This window comes from Pempheris klunzingeri, chromosome 12 (genome assembly GCF_042242105.1).
Source record: "Pempheris klunzingeri isolate RE-2024b chromosome 12, fPemKlu1.hap1, whole genome shotgun sequence".
Taxonomy (NCBI): Eukaryota; Metazoa; Chordata; class Actinopteri; order Acropomatiformes; family Pempheridae; genus Pempheris; species Pempheris klunzingeri.
In genome coordinates, this window is record NC_092023.1 from 1,235,407 (window position 1) to 1,255,484 (window position 20,078).

The 20,078-nt window shown below is 47.8% G+C and overlaps 4 protein-coding genes across 10 annotated transcripts in view; 3 read left to right on the forward strand and 1 right to left on the reverse strand.

The window, feature by feature from the left end:
• Positions 1-12,311, forward strand: part of tmem63ba (transmembrane protein 63Ba) — a 44,242-nt gene extending 31,931 nt beyond the window's left edge. Inside the window, exon 25 of the transcript XR_011585281.1 lies at positions 12,302-12,311. The gene's annotated coding sequence lies outside the window, so the exon portion shown is untranslated. The remainder of the gene's footprint in view (positions 1-12,301) is intronic.
• Positions 1-20,078, reverse strand: part of mgme1 (mitochondrial genome maintenance exonuclease 1) — a 278,413-nt gene that overhangs the window by 97,948 nt on the left and 160,387 nt on the right. The gene's annotated exons all lie outside the window — the stretch shown is intronic.
• The window catches only part of tacc2 (transforming, acidic coiled-coil containing protein 2), a 42,906-nt gene continuing 23,298 nt past the window's right edge, over positions 471-20,078 (forward strand). For 4 of the 7 annotated variants that reach the window (XM_070841640.1, XM_070841641.1, XM_070841642.1 and 1 more), the window contains exons 1-2: positions 15,111-15,856; positions 16,579-17,100. In XM_070841640.1, the coding sequence (XP_070697741.1) occupies positions 15,261-15,856; positions 16,579-17,100 (1,118 nt within the window). In that variant the 5' untranslated portion in view covers positions 15,111-15,260. Of the gene's footprint in view, positions 580-2,329; positions 2,421-3,122; positions 3,192-6,787; positions 7,027-15,110; positions 15,857-16,578; positions 17,101-20,078 lie in introns of those variants that run through there. The other 3 variants (XM_070841645.1, XM_070841646.1, XM_070841644.1) reach the window with 3 other exon arrangements.
• LOC139210720 (mucin-4-like) lies at positions 9,615-14,580 on the forward strand. Its single transcript, XM_070840853.1, has 4 exons — positions 9,615-10,046; positions 10,488-13,073; positions 13,458-13,625; positions 14,353-14,580. The coding sequence occupies exons 1-4, from the start codon at positions 9,615-9,617 to the stop codon at positions 14,578-14,580; spliced, it is 3,414 nt and encodes a 1,137-aa protein (XP_070696954.1).

Consider the following 20,078-nt stretch of genomic DNA (forward strand, 5'->3'; position numbering starts at 1 on the left):
CCCCTGAGCAGTCTGTTAACATGTTTGCTCTGTTATTCCTGCCGTCGGTTGCTTTGTTGCAGCAGGTTTGTGGTTGTGTGAGTGTGTTTTAACGCCTGTCCGTACATGTGAATCATGAGACAAAGGGAGCACCACCACACTGAAGAGGAGTGTGAAAGGTTTGCAGAGAGAGCTACAGGTGGGATGGCTTCTCCGGCATCTGCAGCCTTTTGCATAATGAGCTGGTGAGCCAGGAGGTCTGACTCCTCGTCCTCCGTCCATCCACAGTGTCCGTTTGTTTACAGCGTTGCCTCAGAGCTGCCGGAGCAGGTGACTCACCCCGCTGCCACCCTAAACAGACATGGCTCCCCCAGCTCCAGTTCAGCCCCCTCCCTCCGTCCCTCCCCTCGGTCCCTGTCCCGTGTCCACCCTTCGTCCTCTCATCCCACCCAGCATGCAATGCAAAAATAGATCAGAGGGGCCGGGGCTCCTCAGAAGAGAGGGCAGAACCAAACACCAGCCTCCAGTCCGACAGTAAACACAGAGTTATCAGCAGCTTCAGGCAGATTCTGTGTGTGGAAAAGTCTCTTGTTTGCAGTGGTGAGTAGTCGATGAGCCGCAGCACTGGTGCAGGTTTTGGATCATTTGTTTGGTTGATATTACTCCTTCAGGTGGAGGGGGGTCACTGGAGGAGCAGAGGGTAAAGATGGGCACTGTTGAAGCTTGTAACTACATTTGTTTTGCTGTTTTTAACATCTTGTTTGATGTGCTATGACTTCACTGTAGTTGCCTTGGAAAGGTTCACCTGCTGAATGATGTGTATTATCTAATAACGTTTATCTTCCACTACGTCCTAAATGACACGAGGAGCACAGCTTTCTGTTTAGTCTGGAAGTTGTGTTCCTCCTGGGTGCACTGTGAGGTCAGATAAGCTCATACTGTGGACACACTGTGCTCATCCAAACCCAAAGGCTTAAAAGATGCTTCACATTGAGTGACTGACAAGCCGATGATGAGGTGAGAAGACACCTGGCTTCAGAGCAATCACATGATTTCCCCCGACGCTCTCTGAGCTGCCAAAAAGCCCTGAAACACTGTGGCCAGTTAAAGTGCATGTGCGTCCTCAGTGTGGGGGCTGAAATTACACCCCAGTCACACAAATAGCAAACAGGAAGGCTTTGGAGAAGAGTTACCACATCACAGAGGTGGTGATTAAGATGCAAAGGGGAAATACAGATATTACTTTCCTCATGCAACAATCATAGGAAGAGGAACTGAATGATTTGCATCCAGAGCAGAATAAACAAGAGCAGCTCCTGCATTTGTTTGGAAGTGTGTATGACTAATTGTGCACACGACTGGAATAAAGTCTAACAGCAGTGGACAGAGCTGATCTCTATTTATAAAGTCTTACATATTCAGGTCAGTGCTTTCTGACTATACACAGAGCCAACGTACAGTCCCTGCAGTCATATGAGGAATGTACTAACAGCCTTTCTGTTTGCTGCTCAGCTCCAAATAACACTGCAAAGAAAGAAAGACGGAGGATTATTATGGAGGTGATTCTGCCTGTATTTGATGTAAAATCATCAATAATTCAAGTGTCTTTACAATGTCTGACCACAACAGACTGTTTATATGGTCACATTGGATTAAAGATGCTCCTGAATGATTTGAATAGAGTGGATCTTGCATTGTTAACAGACTGAGTGCTGCTGGAAGTGTTTAGACACGACGGTCTGTTATCTCCCACACATGAGGATCACCTCACAGAGTCACTGTGTCAGTGTGCTGCACCAGGAGGTTTTTATTCTAGGCAAGTTTATTTGTATAGCACATTTCCACAACAAGGCAACTCAAAGTGCTTTACATATTAACAAAACGAGAACATAAAAGCAAAATTAAACATATATTATTTAAAAACAAACAAGAGCATTAAAACAGATATAAAAAGAAGTAAAACAGAAGGTTTTTATTCTAGGAGGAAAGGCCGTGTGTTTGAGGTCAGTTAGACCAGAGGGGGCCTGTTGGTCATCGGAGCTCAATGTTAGAGCAACATCTACAATCAACTTTTATAGTTATCCACGAGGAAGCAGCTCCTGCTATTAAGCCCACACCGGCAGAGGTAAAGGCTGCACTTTGCTCTGGGAGGGAGGTCCCTAATCTCTAAAACAACACACACACACTTACTATTCTCCCTCCCTGCTAATTCAGCCTCATACCAGACACATCTAATCCGCGTGCAGCACGAGTGAGTGACTACCAGGGGACCACAGACCCCCCCGGGGCTCTGCTGATGAACATGGGAACAGTCGCACGCTGATGCTCCTTCTGTGTTGGTGTCTTTCAGCCAGCTGATGTGAGAGGCTGTTGGTTTGGGCAGTTGTGGCCCCGCAGCTGGCTGAGCCATGGGGAACGAGAGCAGCACCACTGAGGCGTTGGTAAGGCCAAACTTACTGGCATGGGATGGCTGGGACTGCTGTTTGCTGCCTCTGTGCTGCTACACGCCTTCACCTCCTTCATGCTCAGAAAACTAACCGAACTAACGCTGACTCTCATGTTCACTAACTGCTGTAGATTCTCCACAGAGCATCTAAAGTCACTCTGTTTACTGGTTTATTTATACAGCACCAGTTTCTAATAAGTGTTATTTCAAGATGCTTTCACCTTCATCTTCATCTCTGCTTCACCAGTGTGAGGTAGAGATGAAGATAAACATTAGATAGATATTAGTATATTAGATGTTTATGATCTGTGCTCACTGATACCTTCAGGTTTGCTCCATCATTCCTGCACTGGTTCGTTACTGAATGGATGCCTCCAGTTTGCATGTAGAATTAATGCTGCAATGAACTTGTTTTAAGAATCTTTTTTCTTGCTGTAACTTTGAAACAGTGATTACAGAAAAGAGAGGTATAGAAGAACAGTAAGAGCACATGTGACTGGAGGAATTCAGGATTATTTTAATAGGATTAACGTAAACATTTGTCTATAAGCTCAAACCGTGAACCCTGGACCTCCCCGGGTGTGACTGCAGGGGTAACATTGTTGTTAGTTAGTTAGTTGGTTAGTTAGTTAGTGCATACCACCACTGCTCTATGCTGCACAGGTCTTTTACTGAACTCTCTTGTTCCCCATCACAGCCAGAAGATGGCGCTCCAGCAAACGTTGCTCTGTTTCCACCTCAGGAAAATCAAAATGACTTCCTCCAGGTACAGAACTCCTGTGTGAGGGTGTTGAGAGGGTGCTGATATTGTGCCCCATGGCTGTTTCCTCCCTGCTAGCTGCTCATATTTTGAAACTGTTGACTCTCATCCTGTGAATCACAGCACACATGCATTCATTTTAAGGTGGGACAGATTTCAAACGCTCCACATTCACGTCAGTGTCACTGCACTCTTTACCACCATGACCTGGTTTTGTAATCTGCCGGTGTGTTTTACATATTTGCACTGTGTTAGGAGATAACAATAGGAAAGGTCAAGAGGAGCACGTGCTGTTAAAAGGTGGAAGTGAAGCGTTCATGAAAAGGTGCCGTCACGTCCTCGTGTTCTGGAGACGCCTCAGCAACACTGACGGGTCACAGTGGGTGAAGTGGGAGCTTTTATAATGCAGGAAGATGAAGTGTGTGTGTGTGTGTGTGTGTGTGTGTGTGTGTAACCAAAGCTTGTTGCGGTGTAACCTGATCCCGTCTCAGGGGGTCACTGCAGGCCCGACCCTTGGCCTAATTCCCAGCATTCACCTGCAGAGGCACTGTCAGTAAGTCAATGCAAGCAGCAGCAAGAGAGGGGGGGGAGGAAGGAGGAAAGAAAAGAGGGAGGAGAGACAGAGGAGGAGGAGATAGAGGGAGAAGTGAGCAGGGAGAGTTTACAGGAGAGGAGGAGGAGGAGGAGGAGGAGGAGGAGTGGCCAGCACAGTCAGGTCTGAGAGTCCCAGCAGTGAGGGCTGTTTGTCTGTGAGGGGAAGTGTAGTGTTTCTAGACTCTGCACACACACACTCACACACACACACACACACACACACACACACACACACTGCTCATGGAAATTTAACAGGGGAGCGGCAGCAGCAGCAGAAGAAGAAGACAGGACCGGACAGAGGAGGAGGAGGAGGAGGAGGAGGAGGAGGAAGTTAGCTGAGTCAGTACTAGAGAGGGAGCGTCAGCAGCATGTGTTGCAGCATGTTTGTGTCGTCCTCTGCCCCCTTCAAAACACAGAGCCCTGCAGAGGCTGAGGTGGAGGGGTAGCAGAGGAGGTGGAGGGGTAGCAGAGGAGGTGGAGGGGCAGCAGAGGAGCTGCACTGCACTGTAGAGTCACCTTCAGCACAGAGGAGCTCACTGCTGGGTAAGTGGAACGGAGACGGAGGGATGGAGGCTTTCTTTCGCAGGATAGAGGGCAGGCTAGGAAGAGTGGACGTGTTGAGTCTGTGTGATGCTGCTGTTTGTTCTCAGTGGTCGTGTGTGAAGCAGTAAAGTTGTGTGAGCACATGTGCACTGACACTTCAGGAGTGTCACCTGCTGTCGGACCAGCAGCTGTTTCCAGGCAGCATCAGCCTGTTTTCTGCGGGTTAATTCATGGTAGACAGCTCTTTCTGAGTGGGGGGTCACACTGAGTGACACAGGTGTGGGTGCCCACACACTAACATGATGCCACCTGCTGCTGCTCCTTCTAATTCTGTTTTAGTGGGTTTTAGTGGTTGGTGTGTTTCCACTGTGACTCTAGCTGGTGACTAGGTGAGACGGTTCAGGCAGGAAACAGGAAACCCAAGACTCAGAAAACTGTGTTCATCTCTGCATTTTTATCTTCTGTAACATGAATACAGAGAAGAGCAGATCACAGGTGCTCTGAGTGACACTCTTTCCTTCCTCTGCACTTCTTTTGGGTTCAGCTTCTTTCTCTCTGTTGTTCTAGTCTAGAAAAAGACTAAATTAGTGCATTTAAAAATAGCCTCATGTGGCTTGAGCTTTGAAGAACTGGAGACAGTCTTGACAGTTTGAAGACTTTCAGCCACTTTTATTTTGTGCTTGTGAGCAACATTCCTGTCTGTGAGAGAGCTAAGAGGTCGCCCATGTGTGCTGGATGTGTCACACAAAAGAAGCTCTATGTGATGGTGACACAGGTGAGTTCAGTGACTCACACACAGCATTACTTGTTAATCTGCCTCCTGTATCCGTATCCAGTAAGTACAGCACTGATGTGAAACTGGAGCAGGAGGTGGCATTGTGCAGGAGCAGTACAACATTTGAGTTTTTAAAAGTTAGATTCAAGTTGATTTTTGCTGGATTAATATAATAATAAGTTTAATTAGTAAAACAAACAGTAAAAGCTAAATGCAGCCATGCTGTCTTCTCCTGCTCCATAAAAACTGAATGGACAGATTAAATTCTGCTCCTCAGTGATGGAGAACATTACCACGGCCGTGTTGTGGCCTCCTGTGCTCACTCTGTTGAATCAACTTGCCTCCTGATTTGCTTATAACGGATCTCTGTGTCAGAAGCAGCTCACACAGGGCTGCATTATATCTGCTTGTCCTTGTTTGTCTGCACCTGCACACCTCAGTTTGTATCTGAGAGGGTGAAATGATGGAAACTGTCTCCTCTGCACACTATGAGGGAGGAATCCCATCACAGCGCGCCCACAGATGAGTGTTGCTGCAACATGATGCCACAGCCGGTGTTGTGGTCTGTGGTGGGACAGACAGGAGAGACAGCCGGGGCCTGGAGCTCCATGTGCTGCCTTCAGCTGAGATTCTCTTTTCAGGTTGTTGTCGTGATCGTGGTACGTTTTAAGTATTTACTCAAGATAAAGAAAAGCATTAGAGACTATTTGCTCTGCATGCTGATTAAACCCCCTGTGTGATGTCTCACAGTCCTGTAAGACGGGTTTGTCTTTAATCATTCGGTCTGTTCTGCTTGTGACGCCCTGGGACAATAATGATGTTCTTCCTCTGACGTGTTTCTAAGGTGGAAAACACCAGACTGTAGTGACCTTCAGGTTAATTTAATAAACTGCCTTCTCTTTTGGGGGCAGATTACTTTGAAACACAGTCAGTGTAAAGTAATTAGTTGTTTAATCCACTGGATTATAAAATAATGTCATCTAATCTGAATACATTTGAAGTTTTTTAAAGCTTTTTCAATGTAAAATAAAACTTTCTTTTGTGGAAGTGATGATGATATTTTCAGGATGTTTTTTACTCATCGTGGTTCTTTTTCATCACAATGTGGAGCATTTTTCTAAGAAACCCTGCAGTCAGACGCTTTTCATGAGTTAACTTCAGGAAAAAAAAGTTTCATTATTTAAAATTGGCTCATTTTAAGAGTGAAAAGTGATCTTTGACAATGTAACTATAACCCATCTCTATATTTACAGTTCATTATAGTTGTGCTGCGAGGACCCTCTTGTATTTTTTTTATAGTCTGATTACCTAATCTTGATCACATGTTATTTTCTTTGAGGATAGTAGCTCTGTGAAGCTGCAGGTATTAAACTCATGCACTGAGCCCGACACACATTCGAGGCTATAATTTTAATCTCAGCACTAGTTCAAAAGAAAAACCAAGTGCGAGACAAAGATAAGGTGCTGGAGTGGAAGTGAATATTGCAGCCAGCCTATTCATGACTATACAAACAACACTTGAGTTAATGTTCTAACACATGGGTGGAGTTATTGTTTGGCTTTGAGCTTTAAATCATTACATGTTTTCATGTTTGCCTCCAACATGCTCACGCTTGTCGAAGTTCACTCTCTTTCATTTAGTGCAGCAGAGGCTCCAGCGTGAAGCTCACTCTGTTTGACTGTCCCACAGGCTGAAGCCCACGCCGACAGTTTGACCCAGAGAGGCCACAGAGCGCCGCTGACCGAAGCCTCGACCAGCCAGCAGAGTCCTCTGCCTCCCCCGGTGCTCCCAGACGTCTCCGTCATCACCGGGGTGGAGGAGAGCAGCTCTGCAGACCAGGACGACAAGGACGAGCTGGAGTTTCCTCACGACCTGCTGCCCAGTTTAGACTTCAGCAGTGAGTTTAACATCTGGGAGTCCTCGCTGGGGTGAGTCCAGGGCTCACACACACACTCAAATCTACATGAGGAAACTATCAAAGTTATGGTTATGGTCATAATGTCAAGATAAAACCGTGACTTGACATCACAGAAAGCAGAAAAACTGGTTCTTTCTTGGCTTTTGGAGGCTCCAACAGTGACTCATGTTAATAATCACGTTTGCATCTTTTGTACTTCCTGAAGAAACACAACAGGCAAAGTAAAAGCAGTAGGTATTCTTACATTGTCTGTGTTAGACAGACAATAACTAGTCCCCTCTAAACACCAAACACACACATGACTAGTTTTAGAGGCCTGCACTTCACATGGGAGATTCCTACATTTGAGTTTGTGTCCCTGCTCTTCTCACTCGTTTAAAATAGACCAGGATCATCAGCCCACACCGTCTGGATGAAGCAGATTAACTGATTTGTTTCAGTGCTGAACTCTGTTTAAGAAAATAAAATATTTTGTTTATAGGGAATTAGTCAGAAATGTGTCAGACAAACTCATTCCCTGATAAATCTGCAGCTTTTTCAATCTGGAAACCTTCCATCCATCTTCTGCACCTGTTTCTGTCCTGTTGACGGTCTTGGTGGGACTGTGTGTGTGTGTGTGTGTGTGTGTGTGTGTGTGTGTGTGTGTGTGTGTGTGTGTGTGTGTGTGTCTGTGTGTGTGTGTGTGTGTGTGTGTCTTTGTGTGTGTGTGTGTGTGTGTGTGTGTGCAGAGCTCACACTAGCTCAGGTGGGCAGGTGAACCCCCTGCTGGTCGGCCTGCAGCATCACATGGACGTCAGCTGTCCACTGGTGGTTCTAGACACGAGGTACCACGCAGGGGCGGCATGATGGGGGCTAGCGGGCCGTCAGCGGAGGGAGGGCGGTCCTGAGTGGTAGCCGGGGTGATAAAGAGTGACACCGGGCAGCATGGAGTGGAGCAATAGGACGACTGACTGTCTCTAACTTATCTTGGAGTGTGATGGACATGGCTGCTTGGCTGCTGTGTGACTAAGCAGGCTTGGCTTGAGTTCTGGTCTCTGTGGTGAATTATCTGCAGACTGTTTCCTGCCTTTCTGCTTTTGTTTGAGTGCTGAGGCTAATTGCACTACTCTGTCTGAGGCTTTAACGTGCTCTTGATTCATTGCAGTAGTGTGATTGTTACTGCTGGACGTGAACGTGTAAGGTAAAACAGATACTTTCTTTGAAGTCCTCAAACTACAGAGGACAGAGAACCAGGAGTCTGTCCCACCTCAGATCTGTGCAGCAGGCTGCAGCTAAACCTGCCAGCTGAACACACTTAAGGTGTTTCGCTGCTCTGCCCTTTAGCAGGGAGTGTCAAGTGGATCAGATACAGGCAGGGGGGGGGGCAACATGCTGTCAGGTCAGAGGTCGTGTCCACAGTAGAACCTTTATCATGTAAGGCTGTATTAACCAATCTAACGTATGCTTGGTTGATTCTTAATTTATTTACATCTGAATCAGGACTCGTATAATAAAACCAGGACTTGATATGTGGTCCTGTGTGAGGCTGATCACAGGAGCTGGAGTTTATCTTCTGACTAGATAATGTGGGTGGACCCGTTCACTCAGTGGGGCTTAAAGATTAATTCGGCCCCTCTGCTGTTACCTGCACTGCCGGCTAGTGGCTCAGCAGTGACTCAGCAAGTACAACTGAATGGCACAAAGTTATATTAACCGTTAAAGAGCACCGTGACATTAAGACGCTCGCTGTGACTGTTTCACAGGGACATGTGGCTGCTTCCTGTCTGATTTATGAGACCGTATTGGTTCTGGTTGCTCAGAGATGATCATGGTTAATGTTTTTTATCTGGTGACCTGATTTATTACCATCTCCTTTTTCTTAAGGGAATAATAAGAAGTCTTTAATCATTTATATATCATGGTTCATGTAGCATGTACAGCTACAGTTGAATTATTACAAACCCCAACATAAAAACTGTGTTGTAGAATAAACCCAGATTAGTCACTACAGCGGTCAGGATGCTGGAATAGACCGTATGGCTCAGTATACAGAATACAGACTTTCAAAGTTAGCATAAAAATAAAAACATAATTAACATTCGAATTATTTTAATGAAACTACTTTTTATTCTTAACTTTATTGTACAGTTAGAAAACACAGAAAAGAATAAAATAGAAAAAAATACAACTTTATTTTAACTTTATTTAGTAAGGTGGGAAAATCCCCTTCTGATCAAAACATCTCAACAGTGGTACAATAATTAACACTTCTTACACTCAGTGTGCAGCATGAGGCTCCATTCAACCTGGAGGAGTGCAGATTAGCACACACATGTAATTTATTTCACAAGGGACAAAAGGTTTGTGTTCCAGGATGAACTCTGCAGCCTCGCCCTGAGGGACGTAATATCAATAAATCTTAAAAAGTGAATCAGTGCTACTCGGAGTAACGCCGCCGTGTTTCACTGGGTATGAACTGACCTGCATGCTCATTAACAAGCACATGCTCACAAACAGTTGGTTTATCTGGAATGCACATTTGAGAGAAGGCAGCCTGAGTACAGCTGTGTGTCATGTGTGCGTACGGTGCGGTGCAGTGAGCATGGGCCTCTGCTCGGCATGACCAGCTGCCTGCCTGCCTGCCAGTCCGGACTCTTAACTCTGTCGCCCTGCCCTCGTCTCAGGCCCCACGACAGCGACCCACTTCTCACAGACGCCGAGCGCTCACCTTGGCCCGCCGCCACAGCTCACCCGGAAGTCCGACCCCTGACCCCCCCGTCCGTGCTCCTCGACAGGGAGCTCCAAGAGGCCTTCCAGGAATGTGAGGAGCAAATGGCCTCGCTGGGGATACTTGATTCCACAGAGGCCCCCAGCGCCACTCCTGAGACGGTTCACGACGAAGGGAAGAAAACTGGAGAAGTGATGGTTAATATGTCCAATGAGTCATCGCCACTGCTTCCAATCGTAGTCCAGCCAGGACATAGCAACGGGGGCCATGGAAACAAGAGCACACACGGAAACAGTGAGGCAGCAAACAGCCAGAGGGACACGGTTGTGTTTAGTTTCAGGGATTACATACTGGGCACTGAGAATAGTGCTGGGGCAGCAGAGGCAGAGAGGGAAATAAAAGCACCACAGAGCCGGGATACATGTCCAGGGATTAAACCGGAAAAAGACACGGATGAGCAGAAGAAAACACCCACGCATGCACAATTAGATTCATTTAAAGAAACCCAAAAAGGTTTTGCATTTAATGAGCTGAGAGATGATCTGAGAGAGGAACATGCTGATTCTAAAGCAGCCGCTGAGGGAAAAGGCACTCTAGATTGTAATAGAGTGATTAGGGAGAAAGGCACAGAGGCAATAACAGAGACTGTAGACATAAATAATGAAAATTATAGTCACGAGTCCAATATTAATGTTTGTATGGTTGGAAGTGGAAAGAAAGCGTCAGCTGATGAAACGTTGGGGAGCAGTAATCTTCTTTTAAAGGAGGAAGTTTTATTATCAGAGGATCAGGAGTCGAACGCGGCCAAAAGGACGAGAGCACCAGGTGACAAACAGGCTGAGCAGGACACGAAGGCAAAGAGGAAGGAAAAGAAGAAACAGAGGAAAAAGAAAAAGGTGGAGAAGAACGTAGAGACCGAACAGAAAGAAAACACAACAGTGCAGCTTGAAGGTGATTTACAGGCCCCCACACGTGCAGGAAATCACACAGATTCAAAGACAAATGTAGAATCAGCGTCACAGGCAGACGCTCAGGCTGCGATTTGTGGGGAACAGCCTGGAAATGAGTTTGACTACAAGCAACAGCAGCTGAGTCCCGGGGGAGAGCCCAGCTCCAGCCCCCGACTATCATCCTCCCATAACAGGCAGGATCATCTTACTGGCTCTGCCTGGTCACCTGAGTCCGTCCAGGCTCTCTCACAGCCTCGTCACTCAGATAACCACGACAGCATGGATACTCCATGTGGGATGAATCTCTGCTCAGACGATAGCCCTCAGCGGGAGCAACGTGCTGCCGCTGGTGTCAGCAGCAACCAAAGTACACCTGTGACATATGTCCAAACTACAGCCATCAGTTCAGTTGCCTCCACTGATACGAGATCAGATGCACAAACACAAGAGGCCGTAGTTACCTCACAGGCAGTGATGCTCACACGGGAGAATCACAGCCCGCTCTCCCACAGCCGAACTTGTGTGGGAGAGAGCGGCGTTCAGAGTGCCCTTGAAGAGGCTTTAGTGGTGGTAGCTGCGTTGCCACTGACAACACCCACGATGCCAGAAGTGATAGAAAGCAAGAGAGAGGGAGAAAGCGTGAGGCGTGATTCACAGGAGAGAGCAGCTACTGTAGCGATCGCAGAGAGTGAGAAAGCTGTAAGAGAGCGAGATTCAGGAGGAAAAGAAAAGTGCCTGGGCTCTGCAGACGGAGAGAAAGAAGGGCTCCTGGACAGCCCTCCTCAGCTCGCATTAATCTGTTCACAGGGAAAATGCTCACTTGCATTCTCAGCCAAAGAGGGACAGGCTGCATCTGAGGAAAGCTGCAGCAGCAAAATGCCACATAACTCGGCTGAGGCTGAAACGAAGGGACAGAGAGAGACACCGGCTCTCAGTCCAGACACCGAGATCTCACCAGCAGAAGAGGGAGCCAGAGAAAAGGAGCCGGTCCTGCTTGAAGTCCAGATCAACACTTCTCCCCCTGGGCTGCTCACTGGTCCTGATTGTCAGGATTACAGTGCTGCGGGATTGGAGGGAGCAGGAGAGGGAGGAGGAGGAGGAGGAGGAGAGGAGGTGGGAGAGAAAGGAGGGCTGGCTAGAGAGCACAGTTCATTCAGCCAGCCAGAAGGCTCTGCTGGTGGGGTGTCATCAGCTGAGACGGAGACGTGTCCGCCCAGCGATGTTGCCGAGTCACAGCTGAACCCTCAGAGCCGGAGTGCCTCCATCACCGAGAGCGTCTGCACCGAACAGGACCGTCTCTCTCACCCCTGCCTCGAGGAGCATTGCGCAGCAATTTCACCCTTCCCAACTCCCCCTGAGCAGAGCTCCAGCAATACAAACGGAGGGGTAAGGGCTGAACTCACACAGAACTGGATTTCAGAGGAAGCGCTGTCTTCGGGACACACTTGTGAGGAGTCATCCATCACAGAGACAGAGAGAAACTGCAGCCAAGTCCGCCTGTCTTCTATCTCACCTCAGCCTTTAACTACTTCACAACAAATCCCAGTCGAGCATCAAGCAAGCAGCAATCAACAGGTTCAAGCTGAAAGTAGCCCAACAGAGTTTGAAGTTGGAGCCCAGAGCCAGAGCGACGGTGGCAGCCCCAATATGTCTGGAGTGGCTGTGCTCGTTTGTGGCAGCAGTGGACGCAACAACAGAGTTCACTTTGCAGACACTGTGAAACAAAAGGGCACTCCCACCGTGGATCTCAGGAACATGTCGGTGCCGGTTATGGACTGTGCCTCTTTGCCTCCTCTGACTGTACATGAGAGTTTACACCATCCTGTTGTCGAGGCCAGCTACACCTTCCCAGACTTCCTCAGCTCGAAGAAGCCAGAGATCCTCACAAATGCAGCAACACGGGGCTCAGATGACTTAGCAAATCCAAAGAAAGATGTCCCGTTGGATAAAGGAGAAATGGGGACTAAAGGTGCTGAGGAGAACATCAGCGTAGATCAGTCAGGTAACGGAAACGTGGATTTACAGTTGGTGTCTGAATCCTGCTCGAAACAGCTTCCATGTCCCGCTGAGAAAAATCAGACTGGTAATGAAGAATGTCGTGACCTTTGGCAGACGGCAGGAAGTGCCACCTCTGAGGCTGATCATCCTCCAGCTGAACAGGTGTCCGCAAAGGTGACGAAGCAGTCAGAGGCAGAAACAGAGGAGGATGCTGTGAGTCTGTCTCTGTCGAAGGAGAAAGAGGCAGATGAGTTACACGCTGAGCCTCATGCTCCGGTCAGGACCGGTCATCCTCAGGAGTCACCTTTGATAAGTGATGTCATTCTTGAAGACAAAGAAGGTAACCGACATCCTCTCTCCTCGTCTTCTGTGCTTCCAGCTGATGATGTTACCTGTAAGCCTGTAAGTGATGTCTCCGCTGACTCACCTGTCGAGCAGCTCTCTACTGACCTTGACCCCAATTCAAAGCCTGAAACTGTGACTTTGACCTGCACGGCCTCTCTTCAGACCACTGACCCCACTAAGCAGCCCCCCACCCAGTTAGATCAGACCCCTCCTTGTGGACTAATTACCACAGTTCCCACGAAGGCAAGTGAGGGCTCAGTAATTAACACCGCTGATCTGACGAAGGATGAATCAGTGACTTCAGAAGTGACGGCTTCAGATCAGTCCATTCCTGTTATCGAGCAGTGTGCCAGTAAACCTGCTTTTGTGCTGCAGCCTCCCGGACCAATGTTGAGTCACTTGGAGTTCATTAGTGACTGTGATATCTCTCTTCCTGAGCAGACAGATAACCGCAGTGCTGATGGTGACAGCATTAAAGTCTCTGGAGAGGTGGAAGGCAGCAGGAGCAGGGACATGACACAGATGTGTTTAGAGGAGGATCTGGAACAAGGAGAGGTCAGTGTTAAAGGTGAGGTCAGTGTTAAAGCTGAGGTCAGTGTTAAAGCTGAGGTCAGTGTTAAAGGCGAGGACACTTCGGAGGAAAGACATGAAGCTGTGGAGTCTGCGATTAACAATATAAATGGTCCATTGTTGCAAGAGGACAGTCTGTCTCCTCCATCTCAGCCTCCTGGTGCTGTGGATGTTCTAGCAAATGGTGGATCTGATAATATCAGTTCTCACACTGAGCCAGACTCCATTGGCATAAAACCTGTTATTTGTGAAGCATCCATTAAGGATGACCTCATTAATGTCAGCTGCCCACTCAGCTCAGACCTGCCTATCAGTGAGGCTTATGATGAAATTAAACAAGACGATATGAAAGAGACACACAAAATGGGAGATCGGAGCTCCTCCGTGCTGTTTAATGAGGAAAAGAAACAAGTTAAAGAGGCAAGAAAGGACAATCAGGAGGAAACGGCAGACAGCAGCATGCTGCAGACAGGAAAGACAGGCACAACACCACAACAGAGTAATGAGCCTGATAAAGAGGCTGTAGAGGAAACTGGAGACCTGCAGCCACATAAACATAAAGTGCAAAAGACCGTAGCACCAGTAAAGGATGTAAAAGAAGAGGCAGAAAGGAAGAGCAGCATTACATCTACGAGCAAAACAGAGACTTCTTCCTTATCTCCCGACAGACCTGCAGGGTCGTCTGAGGACACGCCGAGTGCTGAGCTAGAGTCTGGTAGTAAACCTCAGACTGTTTATGACCACAGTTTACGCCAAACTCCGACAGCAACGCTGGAACGCAGCTCTGACGGGGACACGGCACCAGATTTCAGTGCAGCTCTCGGCCAATCACAGTCCACGTCACATCCAAACTGTTTTGCTCGGCAACAGGAGCAACAGCAGCAGCGTCTGGGATCCAGACATCCCACAGAGCAGTTGTCAGGTGGCTGCCCAGAGGGGGGAGAAAAGACTAACAGTCAGGTCAGGCAGACACGAGCACTGGCTCCAGGGGTAGAAGGGGTAGCAGAGGAGGGAGACGGCTCATTTGGGAGTTTGTGTCAGTCAGGAAGCAGGGATGAGTTGACAGGTGATGACAGCAGAGGCAGTGAAGGAGCGATGGGTCCGGAGAAAGGCGGGGCAGAGGGAGAACAGGCTGCACCGAGGGCTGACGGGGTTTATGTGCCTTCTCACCTTGGCGGTGATTTAAATGCGAGTGGAAGGGCGGCCGAGAGAAATGACATGAGGATAGTAACGGCCTGCTGGCATGTTGCTGAGACAACACAGGGGAGGGATGAGGAAATAAGCCCCAGGTTTGGGGTAGTTGGGTCAAATACTGATTTAATGCCAGACACAGAGTTTGTGAGTGATCTGGGCGGTAAAGGTCAGCAGAAAAGCGACCTATCAGCTGCCTGTCAAAACCAAAGTGGAAAACCTGAGACCTCAAAGAACACTGCTGTTTCTGTTGAGTCTGCATCACAGGAACACGAGACTTCACCTTTCCGAATCTCTGTTCCATCAAAGGTCAGCACAGATGGTCATGACATTCACGCTCGAGTTATTCCAAGTGCAAACCAGGCGGAAGAGATTCATAAAGAAAGATCCAGCAGTCTGCCAGATCCTGTTGGGCAACCAGAAACTGTGGAAAAGGATTTCAGTGATACAGTGTGTGAGCCTGTTGAACTCCAAGGCTCCGATATGACTTCAGCCACACGGAGCAGCGCGATTACACAAACGCCCGTAAAAGGCCCTGATGTAGAGGAAGATAAAGCAGCTTTGGACGAAGGGAAAGTTAGCAGCCAGGGGAAGGGACGAAATGAGATAAAAGCAATAAACAACGAAGCAGAGGAAAAACAGGGGGCCGTAAATCTAACTGGGAGTGACTCTGGATTAATTAAAGTTTCAGACCGCTGTGAAGGCGGGGCGTATCACAGCAGCACTGAGACTTCTGTTTGTCACTCTGAAGGCAGCGTTGTTCTTTCTAAGGCAACAGAAAACAACAATGACACAACAGATAAAATAACTCCTGATGTTCCCACAATCCCAGAAGCTTTTTCATCGACCTCCTCCGAGCAGCCACACGGTCAGGTGTCGCTGTCAGAGCCCCAAGGTGTTATTGAGCTCCAGTGTGAAGTAAGTTCACCTGAGAGAGCTCCTGCCTGCGTCTCTGCTGGTGAACCAACACCAGAGAGTCCTGCTGCTGGTCTAACAGCCCAAGAACCAGACACAAACTGGATAAAAGCTCTGAAAGAAGCTGCATCCCATTCTCAGAGAAAACAAGAGAGCACATTGAGGTAAACATGCGTGTGTGTGTGACATTATTACAGTTGAGCTCACATGAAACCTCACGCTGATAACTCCATGTTAAAGCCGATTAAATGTCTACATGGTAGCACCGTAGCTTCCTGTCACACATCATGTACTCACAGACAGAAAGGCTTTGGGTTTGTTTCCCCAGCTGCAACAATCAGAACCACGACTGAGGGATTATGAACTGGGTAACACGAATATCATCATTCATACTGATAATAAACGGGTTGTAAATCTGTGCTCTTAGTTGTTTAATATTCATAGATTTCTGCCGTTTTTTGCAGCTTAGCAGTCCAGTAACACCGAGCTCAGGACTAGTTTGGAGTGATATTACAGAGAGCAGTGTGACAATGAATATGAATGAGGAGGTAAGCACAGAGCTGCACTTTGTGTTGACCGGAGCTCGGGTCAGATGGCTGAGCCTGTTGGAGTCTAATGGAAGTAATGCAGCTCTTTATATTCAAAGGATGACATCAGCTGTGACATCGTCCTGCTCTCCGGGGCAAGAACGAGCCTTTTCTCACACGGCTCCACACAAAGCAAGCACAAGCACAACAACAACAACACACACACACACACACACTTGTAGGCCTCTGTTCCCACACAAACACACACATTTGTCATTTGTCAGTCATTCCTTGTGCATGTGCTGTAAACCAAACAACAAATCCCCCAACCCCCTCTTCTCTTTCCATTGTTTTTCCAGACCCCTCCCGTCCCTGGAGTCTCCTCAACAAGAGTTTCTTACTCCTACTGAGGAGATAGCTGCTCCTCTGACCCAGGAGGAGATCCCTCTGTCTGCAGAGATCTCTCCTCTAAAGCCTCCCAAGAAGCCAGTGGATCTCCCTGAGCCTTTAAAGACGACAGCAGAGCTCCTAGAACCAGCACAGAAGCCACCAGAGCCCCCACAGAGCACAAAAGTAGAGCCCCCAGAACCACCCAAGACAGAAGAGGAGCCTCTAGAGGAGCCTCCAGAACCAAAAGGGGAGCCAGTTATTCCTGTAGATATCGTAGAGGAGCCAGCTGGGCTCCTACAACCCTCAGAAAGCACAGCAGAGTTTCCAGAACCAGCGAAGAATGAAGAACCAGAACCAACGAAGGCGACAGCAGAGCCTCCAGGAGCAGAGAAGAAGCTGATCGGTGAGCTGCCAGAGGAACAGATCCCACCTGAGCAGCCACTTGGAGCAGAAGCTGTCCAGGATCCTGCCGAGGAGCTCCAGGACAGCGGGTGAGTGTCTCTATTAAACCACAGGATTAATACGTAATCAATACCAATCAGTGTTTCAGTGAGAATACAGACACAGCAAACAAGAGCAGCTGCTTTTACTGTTTAATGTGCGTGACAGATCGTTTGTTGCCGTGTCATACGGCCCACATTATGAATCAGTCTTCAGTTTCCAGTGAAAGCCGACTTTACCTTGAGGTAATGTTTCCCTATTAGGCTGCTGCCAAGGAACTGCTCTCTGTCGGAGCTCACTCAGCGTGGATCAAACTAAACACTTCCTAGTAACTAGTAATCAACTAAAGATCTATGGATTATAGCCTTTTACCATCAGGACCAACAGGTTTAAGGGAGACTACTTTTGTGGTTGGCTGGTTGTCCAACAGGAAACCAGGCATCAGAGAGATTCATGTGTGACCTTTCAGACCTGATAGTTTTCCTGAAACATTTCCATCACAGTGCTGATGTTCCCGAGACGCTTTATTGGAGCTAACCTATCTGTAAAAGGGGGAATCTCAGGAGGACATGTGCTTTACAGCTCAGCAGCTCTGCCTGTCGCACATTTAAAATGGATTTCCATGAGTCCCTTCGGTGGCTTTGTTTGGATTTCAGACAGCTTGAGGGCGACTGGGCGGCTGTTGCTGTCTGCGGCGGTTTAACGGTGTCTGATTGGATGAATGAGAAGGAGTCTCAGGATTTGTCCTGGCTGGTGTCATGGCAGTGAACCCTTCCTGCTGTCTAAGTTAAATACACGCAATAAAGCAGCGTGTGCTTTAGTTTGACCTGCATGTGGGCATTCAGTATTTATTTTATTTTATTTTATTGCCTTTAGCTACACTAACTTTCCATGTATGTCTTCTTCTACTGAAAAGGTCACCTGAGGGTTCATTCTGCATTTAAGGATGTGTATTACAGTAACATTGTTCCCGTATTTACTAAGTTTTAAATGTCTTTAAGGGTATTTGAAGTGGATTAAATCATTGCTGCTGATGTCTTTTCACTCAGCTTTAGGTTTTCCTCTGTTTGCCACTGTCTGCTGCCGTTTGCCGCATGCCCACGAGCCATCCCACATGCCAGAGCAGCACTTGCTGCCTGTCAGTCACAACACTTGTCCCATCACTGCTGTCGGGGACGTAAAGGTTTGTTCAGAGCAGAGACAGGAGGAGCGACAGTGCTATTTCCAATATAGGTTTCATCAATAGATTAAGTTACACTTGTGTACATGAGGCAGGGACAGAAATGTCACAGCATGGCCAGCGATGATGATGATGTGTGTGTGTGTGTGTGTGTACATGTGGTTTATTCCCCGCCCCTCAGAGGCTGTCCTAGCTGTCAGTCCTGCTCAGTCTGTGCGGCTTTGTGAACTGAAGCCTGTAGTGGGAGGAATTTGGGCAGGCGCTCAGCCCCCCTGAAGTCATTTGCACAGACCAGACAGAGTGGAACAAAAGCCAGAGTTCAGGGAAACACTTGAGCATGTGAGTGTGTGTGACAGAGTCAGTCAGAGTCACAGACCGAGGGGAGACGCACCGGGACGTCTGTTGTTTTGGACTCACTCCCATCACTCACTGTAGCCGTCTGTGAAGCTGTGTGATGGATCCCTCCGTGGCTGAAATCTGGGTGAGTAGACGAGAAGTAGCTGCCCTAGTTTTTCCCCCTGTGTGTGTCTGCAGTAGGTGTTTAAGTCCCTCCAGGTGGATGCAGCAGATGGTCAGTAGGTAACCAGTGCTAATTACGCTCTGCCTCTGCTGACCGCACCAGATGGGAGGAGGGGAGGGACAAACGGAGAGGTGAAGGAGCAGAAGGCGGAAAAAAGACAGAACAAAACTTGCGAAATGAATGTTGCACTTATAAAAAATGTGACAGGTCGGAGCATGTTGTGCCTCCGTCCCAGACTGGATGTGGAGGCTGCCTGACTGACGTGTGGCGAGACATCTCCGTGTAGTAAAGCTAATGATTAACTGCTGTCTGTGAGCTTTTCCTCTCTGACTTGCTGGGTGACATTGATACACAACTAGATTTAATTAAAACAAAAACATTGAACCACTCTGGGAATGCCTGTGACTCCTCAGTGTGGTATGTAGTATAGCTCCCATCCGCGTTTTAAAGTGAAAAGGAAGTAGGATGTGCTATAGCCCACATTGTACTGTAAATAGACTGACTGGTTGCCATGGAGATTGAAGGTTCATATGACTTTGCTGCTGTGAAATGGATAATCTCATGTCTGCCATTTACTCAGCCTCTCGACACACAGCCTTTAAACAGGCGTTTAACCCAAGTCATTTTAGTGGATTATTCACAAAGTGTGTGTTTGTAAACCATAAAGTGTGTGTGTGTGTGTGTGTGTGTGTGTGTGTGTGTGTGTGTGTGTGTGTGTGTGTGTGTGTGTGTGTGTGTGTGTGTGAGGGCAGTATGAGCTCGCTGCTGGCTGAGGGTCAGAAATGGTCCTCCCATCATTACAGCATTACAAAAAGACTTTTCTTAGAACCTTCAGCTGGCTTTATTTACCTCTCTCTGTTTATCATTAAACACCCTGCCTGGTGTTTTGGCATCCAGCTGTTTCCCATCGATTACAGTAAGTGTGTGTGTGTGTGTGTGTGTGTGTGTGTGTGTGGTTTGAATACAGTACAGGCCCTTTAGTTTACTTACTACTCAAAGATTTAGAGAATCAGGTTGGTTCTCTGGACTTTGATAGAAAGTTAAGAGCATGTATCGCTGCACTGACCCCGTAGAGTGTGGACGTGCTAATGAGGGGCCCTGAGGAACCCCTGCACACATAAAAAATGGAGGATTGGACGGCCTCCAGGTGTTAATGTGGACTGTAAAACCACAGTGAAGTGAAGCAGAAGTGTGCTGCTGAGAAAGAACACGTGTGCTCTCTCTGACCTGTTGCTTTCACCCTGTTATGGAAGTAAAGAGTCTGTCAGGTCGCACACATCATATCTGGAAGAGGGGCCAAGTTGGAAAGCTCCAGCTGTTAACCTGAG